This window comes from Chrysochloris asiatica, unplaced genomic scaffold (genome assembly GCF_000296735.1).
Source record: "Chrysochloris asiatica unplaced genomic scaffold, ChrAsi1.0 scaffold00120, whole genome shotgun sequence".
Taxonomy (NCBI): Eukaryota; Metazoa; Chordata; class Mammalia; order Afrosoricida; family Chrysochloridae; genus Chrysochloris; species Chrysochloris asiatica.
The window spans coordinates 6,212,610-6,223,565 of NW_006408638.1; the positions used below are offsets into that span (position 1 = coordinate 6,212,610).

Below are 10,956 nucleotides of genomic sequence, written 5' to 3' on the forward strand. Positions count from 1 at the left end.
GTTCATCAAATTGTATGAGAATACTTTTTTTTTTTCCTCTTATTTTTACTTCTGGTTGAGCTCTGATCATCCAGTCACTGAAGCCAGGATAAGTGGGTACTATCTGCATGTGTGGGTGTTCTTATGCATATGCCCTCTCTTCTTATCCGCTGGACACTTCACTCTCCACTCTAGTTCTCTGTGGTTATGTCACTGACTCTGGGCTCAAGAGTCCTCTTTATGTCTCTTGACTAGCACATTTAATCAATTTACATTCATTTTAATTATATGTATTGATTGTTTCAAAATTTGCATTTCCTTTATCTGTTTGTTCTTGTAGTGTTTTCCTGAATTCTTCTAAAGCTTTTTTATTGTGTTCTCCTTGCTTTCCTTGATCTTTCTATAAATCTTTCCTAAGGTACCTAAGTATCATTCTTTTAAATTATATTTCAGTTATTTCTATTACCTTTTCTTCCTCAGAAACATTTTCTGGCTCTACATCTTGGTCATTTGTTTGAGCCATTCTCTGTTGTTTCTTTATATAAACTAAAATTGTCTGCTTTCTCCAGGAAATTGTGGGATTATCATATTTGTATAAACAGTGCAATTATTGGACCTATAGAAGACAAATCTCTGGGACACACATGCAATTCAAGGAGTTAAGGAGGTGGTTATGGAAGGGATGTGACAGCAGAGTTCCTAGCATTAGATGGAGTTCCTATTGACCTCAGTGTTATCTATGTTCACTTAATCCAGAAGTAGTTCATGGGGGCCCTTGATGAAGCTGGTTTCAGTGTCGGTTAGGATTACAGGGAAGCATGGGACAGGTGACAGGTTAAATGCTGATCTAGTGGTTCTGTGGGCTTTGTAGGTCTGGAGCTGAGCCCACCTGAACCCATACACCAAAGCAGCATACCAAAGTAGTGCAACCGGCCCCCACCACACACTGGCATGGCTCCCAACCATGTGGCTCTGAACTCTGAGAGAGCAAGGTCTGCACTGCGGTGGATGAGGGTAGGAGGTAACCACACCTCTAGTCACCAGGAGCATGAGGATAAAGGAGAAATCACATCTTTCCTGTCACCCATGCCAATCTGCTCTGTAAGGCTCCTTCTGCTCATAAAATGGTCTGGCCAGCAATTCACTAATCAGTCTCCCTCTCTTGCAGTCCATGCTTGGCCTCTTCTCCCATCAAGTATTCCCTCCACTTCTCTAACCTTTCTTCCAAAATTCAGAGTGCCAGAATTTTCATCTGTGTCTGCTGTATTTTGTCTCTTGTGTCTTTGTTGTTGAGGGCCCACATAGTGCATCTTCCTGGCTTGCCATCTTGCCAGAAGTCCCACCACGGTATTTTCAGTCATAGTGGTTATGAATAGGACTGCTAATCTCACAGTAAGCAGTTCAAAACTACCAGCTGTTCCACAGGAGAAAGATGAGGCTTTTGCTCCCATAAAGATTTACAGCCTTGGAAACCCTGTACAGGGTCTCTATGAGTCGGAACCAACTCCACGACACATAACAACAATAACATATACAATTGAAAGTTGGACAATGCATAAAGAAGACATAGAAGAATTGATGCACTTGAGTTATGGTGTTGGAGAATATTATATAAAATATCAAGGACTGATAGAAGAACAAACAAATCTCTGGTGGAAGAAATACAGTCAGAAGTAGGTACTAGATCAAGACATAGTCTCTCATATTTCAGACATATTATCCGGAGAGACTAGTCCCAGGAGAAGGATATCATGTTTGGTAAAGTGAAGGGTTGGCGAAAAAGAGGAAGCCCCCCCGCCCCCATGAGATAGACTGGCATAGTAGCAGCAGCAATGGGCTCAAGCATAATGACAATTGTGAAGTTGTTACAGGACTTGGCAATGTTTCATTCTGTTGTGTATAAGAGGTCGCTATGAGTTGGAACTAACTAGACAGCACCTAACAACAACAACAAAAATTGAAGATGTTATACCAGCTGCTTCTCAGAAACCCTATGCAGGGTCACTATGAGTCGGAACTGATTCAACAGCACTTAACAATAACAACCAGGAGGTTTTTACTATAAGGTGTGATTTAAGTCACTATCTTTATCTTCCCTTGGGGGCATGGTCTGACTCCAACTTGGACAAGTGAGCTCTCTTGCTCTGGCTCTTGCATCTAGCTCATTATGACTGAACTCTAGTTCATGGAACTTTCATCCCATCACCTGACCTGACTCACTAGCTCATCCACATTCACAGCTTGCTGTCTGACCTGCCAAATTGTATTCATGCGCTCCTGAGATTACATGAGTGAGACAATTCCTCCACATTGATCCCTGAACTACAGTTTTAGGACTTTCCAGCCTCTACAGCTGTGTGAACCATTTCTTTGGCCAATTGTGAGTTTTGTGAGATGTAGCAGTGTGTTATGGAACCCTGCAATTTGATGAAAGGGAGGAGTGTTGACTGATATCAAGGACTATGGGAAGGTTTAACATATCAAACAGTTGGGATAGCTTTAAGCTCCAACTCATAAGGACCAGCCTTGTGCTAAATTTAAAAAAATAAATAAATTTATTTTTATTCCTAAAATAAATTATTCATGCAGGTACAGAAGAAGACAAATGAGTTAAAGTTTTCTCCTTAACAACAGCAAACTGTTGCCATTAAGTCGATGATGACTCATGGTGACTCATGTTTCAGGAAGATCTGTGCCCCACAGAGTTTTCATGATTGTGACTTTTCAGAAGCAGATCACCAGACCTCTCTTCTGAGACACCTCTGGTAACTTTTAACCACCAATCTTCAGGTTAGAATCCTGGTACTTAACCATTTGTGCCACCCAGGGACTTTTCACTTTAGCAATTTAATTAAATGAAATCAAATCAACATGCCATGCTTTCTTGTTTATTGATATTTTCTTTACTCATTAAAACAAAATAAAGCCCACTGTCTGGAGTCAATTCCAACTCATTTGAATTTATTTATTAACTACCTGTAAATCTCTACTGCTCTCTGGTGGTAACATGAAACTGTTAGTAAACACTCCAAAATTGAATGCAGTAGAAATTTAGCACTGAATTCACAAAATGCTTTCACATACTGAAGGACTAAATACGAGTTTCTTGTTGTTGTTAAGTGCTGTGGAGTTGGTTCGGACCCACAGCGACCCTGTATTGGGTTTCCAAGGAGCAGCTCGTGAGCTTGAACTGCCAACCTTGCAATTCAAACGGACCTTGCAGTCCAGCACATTAACCCACAGCGCCACACTAGGACTCCAAACAAGAGCTAGCTAGAATATTTTCAAATTTACTAGACAGAATCCTAATGAAATCCCTGAAATACTTCTATAAAAAATTTTACCCTGGTCGTAAATGTTTCTTTTCTTTTCTCTCCCATCAGGCTCAAGTACCAGTTTTTCAAATTTTTCTTTCTCTAAAGCAGAAGCATCATGAATTGATGAACCATAGCTCAAAGGAAGCTTTAATTCTTTCAGAATATTTGGATGGGTCACAAAACACTGCAGCTGAGTCCTAACAGATTAAGTATCCAAAAGAGTTTTTAATTCAAATTGCAACTCCAGATGGTGCATGTAGCTGACCATTAGAGGGTTTATTTCTTTATAATGAAGGGAAAAAATGTATTTCTAAGATTTCTTCTTCATCTAATCCAGCTTCTCAGATTATTTGTTCATCATAACAGATTGAGTAAGTATGGTGAAAGGATACAACCCTGGCACACACCTCTCCCGATTTTAAGACATCACTATCCCCTTGCTTGCTAGGAGGGAGATTAAGTTTCTAACTTAACTTTTCCTGTTCCATTTATCATTACAGTACATCCACCTTTTACAAATTAGACTTCTTCCAGGTTTCACTGAGTTTGCTATGACTGAATCAGGAAGAGATGGTTTACAGCCCTGATTTAAAGAAACAGGCTGCCTAAAGAAGAGTTAGGTGTAGAAGAGAGTTTAGGAGACACATGAATGCTTTCTTGAAATATTTAAGAAGCTATTAGTAGGAACAGAAATTAAACTTATTTTTTTCTCTGTAGCTCACAGAATAGAAACCAATGGGAGTATCAGAGAGTTTAAGAACACAGCTTTGAAATTAGACTGTGGATTTAAACCTTGGTTCCAGCTGTTGTATGTAAAAATTTACAAGACCTTTAATCACCGTGAGCTTCAGTTCTTCATCTGAAAAGAGAAATAAGACCAATACCTACTCTTAGGGGTTTTGTAAGGATCAAACATCTAATGTAATAGATTCAATACAATGTCTGACAAGTGTTGAAATGATTTTAATTAAATAATTAAGTAGTTGTTGTTGTTGTTGTTAAGTGTCGTCAAGTCGGTTCCGACCCATAGCAACCCTGTATAGGGTTTTCGAGGAGCAACTGGTGAGCTTGAACCACCGACCATGCAGTTCAAACAACTTTGAAGTCTGATGCATTAGCCCATAGCACCACACCAGGACCCCAACAATGGCGTGTTGCAATTGTTCCTGCATTTTTCAGAATTTCATAAGCTATAACAATTCTTTCAACTTGAAAATTCTTTGACTTTTGTTAACTAGCTCTTAAATCTCTCTCTCCTGTGCTACCATTGCAACACTGTTCATACCTCTACTGCAGGGTTCATCACATTTCCTTATCATTAACTAGGAACATGTCTGTCTTCCCCTAGAGTGTGAGTTTCTCAGTTCAGATGGTGCCTCAGATATCTTTGTTCCCTGGCATCTAGCCCAGTACCTGGAACACAGTATACATTCAATAAACACTTGTTGAATAAAGAAAGTTACTTGGGGACTGGACCTAACCTGGGATCCTGGCCACTTGGTCTACCTGTGTAGCAATTCTTCACTTAAAAGCTTCATTAAATATTCAATAATGGTGTGGGTTTGAACCACAAGGTCGGCAGTTAAAACTCGCAATCGCTCCTCAGAAGCCCTATACAGGGTCGCTATGAATTGAAACTGTCTCCACAGCAGTTAACAACAACACCACCACATATTCAATTCAGGGCATTTTCAATTCTTGCAATTATGCTGGCAACATCACTTGGTGTGCATTACTTTTCTGGGTGAATAAAGCACTCCAAATACACCATGCCTAGTACATTGTGGATTTATGAAGTTTGGAGTAGCCCCCGATTCCTAGTATCTGAGCTCCCCTCTTAGGCACAGGCTATGGCTTTGAATTTTTGTACATATTCTCCACAATCATATTCTCCTATCGATAAATCCTTAAGCAATCTCCCTCTTTTGGTACTAGAAATTCACCCTAAACTCTAAAAGTGGCAAAAGTCATAATATGGCAGTCCAACCATGGTGTGTCCAAACTAACAACATGCCTGCTTACCACCAGAAAATAATGTTTTTGTATGGTTGCCAAACCTGATTCTTCCAGCTCTTCTCTGGATAAAACTGAGGTATCTTTCCAATCCCCAGACTTACCATAATAGTAACTTCTCTTGGTCACTCAATAAACACTTGGTAAGTAACTAAATAGTACTTTAATAGCATTACAGTGGTAATACATAAGACAGCTTCTTAATTTGTTTAAATGATAGCCATGTAGCTGCCTACACATTTAGAGAAAGTAGTTCATTTGATGCATGAAAAAAAGTCTTAATCTTTTATAGATAAAAACCTGTTCTTAAAGAACTACAATTCCCCCAAATCATCGGAAGCTCAAATTAAGAAATGGAAAAATATATACATATATATAGCAAATGAACTGCCAGTCCTACTAACCCACAACATGTCACCACATAATGGTAAAACTGACAGGGGATCTGTTTACCACCACACGCGTGCTCTGCTCTGAAATGTACTCAAGAAAAAGTCTGAAAGGAAAATCAATCTTGGCAAAGCCTCATTTGTTCTTTCACATATTCCAAAGTTGTGAGGCTCAGTAAGCATTCAGCATCCCAAACCCAGGCATGACTAAATCTGACTTTTTCAAACTTCAGAATAACAATTTCCCTTCTGTTTCAAACAGTACGTGCAGCACCAAGAGCACAGAGCCTACCCAAATGGCAAAAACAAGAAAGCATATGTTTTCCATCAGGACGAATTCCCTCAGTAACAATGTTGTTTCTTTATGATATTCTTAAAAACCTATTCTTCTTCTGTTACCTGTATGTAGAGGAGTTTGGTGGGGAGAATTTTAAGTTTTGCATAAGACAATGTTCATCTAGATTTCTATAAAAGTTCTAATTCTTTTGACATTTACTCTAATTCTTTATGTCATTTATAGCTTTATTGTGGCATTATCTAGTCCCAGTAGAAGTTCAAATATCTATATCTTACTCACTGCCTTAGCCAAGTGATGAACAAATAACTTTTATGACAATCATGAAAGACATAAAATGTGAGACAATATTTCTAGTGGTTGATTTTTATTGATGTTTATTACCTATTATCGCTATATTGTTTTCAGTGAATCATTGGTAGGTTTAAGCATTCTGTATTTCTATTCCTTGGTGTAGTGAATTTGGTGGTGGTGTGATGTGCCATGGAGTCAGTTCCAACTCAGAGCAACCCTGTATAGTATTTCCAAGGCTGTAAATAAATCTTTACAGGAGCAGAAAGCTTCATCTTTCTCCCATGGAATCACTGCTAGTTTGAAACTGCTGACCGTGAGATTAGCAACCCAACTCATAACCACGATGCTACCAGAGTTCTTTGTAGTAAATTTAGGGTTTGGCTTAGAGTAATTTTTGCAAAACATAAAGACATTTTCAGATAACATGTTAAGGGATTATTTTGTATAAGGAATTGATTTGTATGGGAAGTTGGTTCAAACCGGCTAAATAAATTCGGTATTTATAATGACCCAAGAAAAGCTCACACAATTTTTACACTCACAGAAATTAAAGGGTTAGGTCCTAACATAAATGCTGCCCACACAATCCTGACAAAGTGCTCTTCTCAGCAGGGTGAGGAGAAACCAAAAATGGTATCCTACCTGAAGATCAGTTAAGCTGTTCAAACTGAATAAGGCCATACCAAATGCACACAGGTCACTTCAAGAGAGCTTATCAAAGGGGAAAGAAAGACCCCCTTGATAGAGATATGTTCTTTACAACCATCAAAATTATGTCAGGAATGTTCACAGCCATTTATTTCATCTGTCAATGAGTGATTCTGAACATATCCAATAGGTGTTCCCAAAACCTGAGAAGGAATTATTTCATCATACTAGTAATTAATGGGTATTCCAAAACACTTGACTGTGCTCACGAGGAAGCCATACATAAATCAAGAGGCAGTGGTTCAAACAAAACTAAGAGATACTAAATGATTTTAAATCAAGAAAGGTGTATACCAGGCTTGTATTCTTTCACCTTACTTACTCAATCTGTATGCTGATCAAATAATCCTACAATCTGGAATATATGAAGTAGAGTGTGGCATAGGATTGGAGAAAGACTCATTAACAACCTGTAATATGCAAATGATACAACCTTATTTGCTGAAAGCAAAGAGGACTTAAAATACTGATGAAGATCAAAGACCACAGGCCCTTAGTATGGTTTGCACCTCAATGTAAAGAAAATGAAAATCCTCACCACTGGATCAATAAATAATATCATGGGAAAAGGAGAAAAGAATGAAGTTGTCAAAGACTTCATTTTGCTCAGATCCACTATCAACACTCCTGGAATCAAATGATGTATTGCATTAGGCCAATCTGCTGCACAAGACCTCTTAAAAGAGCAAAGATGTCAATTTAAGGACTGAGATGCGCCTGACCCAAGCCATAGTATTTTCAATATCCTAGCATCAATGGGCTCAAGTGTGGCAACCATAGTGAGGTTGGCCCAGGATCGGGCAGTGTTTCGTTCTGCTGTGCATAAGGTTGGCATGAGTTGGTACTGACTCAATAGCACCTAACAACAACATAAGCTATGAAGGTTGGCCAGTGAATAAGGAAGACTGTAGAAGAATTGATGCATTTGAGTTATGGTGTTGAAGGAGAGTACTGAAAAACCATGGACAAAACAATCTGTGTTGGAATCAGTACCTCCAGAATGCTCCTTGGAAGCCAGGATGGCCAGACATCATCTCTCAAACTTCAGACATAGTATCAGGAAGGGCCAGTTTCTGGAGAAGGATATCATATTTGGTAAAGTAGAGGACCAGAGAAAAAGAGGAAGACCCCCAAGAAGATGGATTGGCACAGTGACAGCAGCAATGGGCTGAAATGTAGCAAGGATTGTGAGATTGTTACAACCCCAGGCTGTATTTCATTCTGTTGTATAGATTCACTATGAGTTGGTACTGACTCAATGGCACCTAACAATAAAAATAAAAGAAAATTTTAAATATGAACAGGACATCATTCATATGTACCCAGGGAATCACAACTGACAGGGTGGAGTGGGGTGTGACAAGCTACCTTGGAAATGAGGCCTTTAAATAGCATATATTCCCAGTGCAGCAACTCTGGGTTGTTCTTCTTGGAATTTTTGTAAAGCCTGACTATGCCCAAGTTGAGGAATAGACTGGTGATGCAGGACACTAGCAAAAACACAAATGTTTCTCAGTTCACTGAATTTGGTTTTGCCCCTTAAATATATTCCACAGCTTTATAGACAGACTTTGTCTTCTAGAATTTCAGATCTGCTTATCAATAGGATAAGGACTGGGCTGCTAACCACAAGGTCAGCAATTCAAACCCACTAGCTGCTCCTTGGAAACCCTGTACAGATTTTCTATGAGTCAAAATAGACTCTACAGCACTTAACAACAACAATCAATATCAAGGATCTAGGTGTGGCACTGTAGGATAAGCACTAGACTGCTAACCACAAGGTTGGCAGTTCAAACCCACCAGGCACTCTCAGAAATCCTAAACAGGGTCATTATTGAGTTGGAACCTACTCAATGACATACAACAACAATCAATAACAATTATCATTAAATATTGTTTTTGCAGTTTGTTATATAATTTTTAATAACTATATCATTTAATATCTGTGAGTTTGATCTCATCATTATCCCTAATTAACAGATGGTAATACTGAGGCTCAGAGAGGTACATTATCTTTCTCAGTATTACACAGTCTGTGAAGAAGCCAGGGCTTGAACACATATCTTCCAAGTATGAATTCTTTGACCTGCTCTCTACAAGGGCCTTAGTCTCTAATCTATGATGAAATAATCGAGAGATTCGACAAGGGCCAATTTAGAAAGTCATACACCATGTCAAAATACTTTAGGTGAAAGCAAGAGATAAGTACACACTGTGCTGCTCCCTAAAAATAAAAGAATCTTTTTCAGACTTGTCTGGTACTACTTTACTTCTACCACATTTTTCTTTCACAAAAGGCAGCTATTAGGAAGTCAGTCTCATCACCCAATGAGAAAGACACAAGTCTCTTGGCAGGTCTCTGCCTGAGGACAATTTCCAAAATGTCAAGCAGTTATTGACATCAAGTTGTGGACTAGCATGTTAGCATGAATATAAATGTGTTTATTACCACTGACATTTCACCTAATCATGTCAGCACTGAACGTAGCCACAAAAATATCAGCTGTCACGGACTACCCAGTGCTTACTACTCATCCAGAAATGAATTGTACTCAGACTGACAGAGGCTTTTGTGGTTATCACTGAAGTCAAGAATTTCCAAATAATCCTAACATAATGCCCTGAAAGTTTGATCTATTATCAAGCTTTTAATAGGTCTTTTTTTCTAAAAATCAGCCTTTTTCTGTCATTTTTGTTACCATGTATGCTGCCCTAGAGTCCTTTACTCAGTGCCCATGACTTTCTGTTTAAATATAAACATGGAGTTCTGATGTGGCATTGTGGGATAAAGCAGCAGCAAGATCAGTTTGAACCACAAGGTTGGTGGTTAAAACTCACCAGCCACTCCTTGGAAACCCTGTACAGGGTCGATATGAGTTGGAACCAGCTCAACGGCACTTAACAACAACAACAAGGGTAGTAGTACTGCTTACTGATCCCACTAAGAGTCCAATATAGGGCTACTGCTTTGTTGAAGGTTTTGTGTAAGAAAAGCTGTACAACTTACTAAGTAACTAATAAAATCATTGGTTGATTGTCTCATATCTTAGCTAGAAGTAGATGAAATGCAATAAGAAAAAATAGCTAAGTGAAAAAATCAAATTTTCATAAATTATCAACATGAATTACCCATCCATAAATGTTGCCTCTTCTAGGAAATTGTTACTATCCAAAAAGCTTCTGTTTCCAGCCCATCTTGGAAGTATTCACCTGGATGTATTAGCTTCAACCATCTGGAGACTTGATATTGACTTTGATATGAAAAGACTACAAATGACTATAAAACCTGCCAGGCCATTCAGTATAACCCATAAGGCCCACATACATTTCCATGTCAATTGATCAGGAAGCCATAATCAAGAATCTAATATTGGTAAGAAATAATTCCAGGGGAAGAAATTTGAGATCACATAAAACTCCTTCTCAAAATGGCTTGAAAAAAATCTAACTCGATCTTGTAGAAGCACAAAATGAATCTCAGAACTTTAGGATAAAAGAGATGTTGTTGCTGTTAAGTGCTATTGAGTCAGTTCCAACTCATAGCGCCCTGTATAGGGTTTCCAAGGAATGGATCGTGGGTTTGAACCATATACTTTGTGGTTAGCAGTTCAGTGCTTATCCTACAGCACTATACCAGGACCCCAAAAGAGATCTTGTTGTTGTTAAGTGCCGTCGAGTCAATTCTGACTCATAGTGACACTGGATAGGGTTTTCAAGGAAAGGTTGCTGGGTTTGAACCACCAACCTTGTGGCTCAAACTGACCTTGCAGTCCAGCACATTATCTTACAGCACCAAACCAAGACTCCTTATGACCTGTGGGGAACAAAAATCACAACAACCATCCTTCCTACAACACTTTACTTCTCATATGGGTTCAATGATTTGTTTCAAATTCATAGTTATGGGGTTTATTGTTGTTGTTAGGTGCCATCGAGTCGGTACCGACTCATAGCGACC

The 10,956-nt window shown here is 38.8% G+C and overlaps 1 protein-coding gene across 1 annotated transcript in view; it reads right to left on the minus strand.

Annotated features, from left to right (window-relative positions):
- The window catches only part of IMPG2 (interphotoreceptor matrix proteoglycan 2), a 214,031-nt gene that overhangs the window by 27,763 nt on the left and 175,312 nt on the right, over nt 1-10,956 (minus strand). Inside the window, exon 20 of the mRNA XM_006868651.1 lies at nt 3,324-3,493. Coding sequence (XP_006868713.1) covers nt 3,324-3,493 — 170 coding nt within the window. The remainder of the gene's footprint in view (nt 1-3,323; nt 3,494-10,956) is intronic.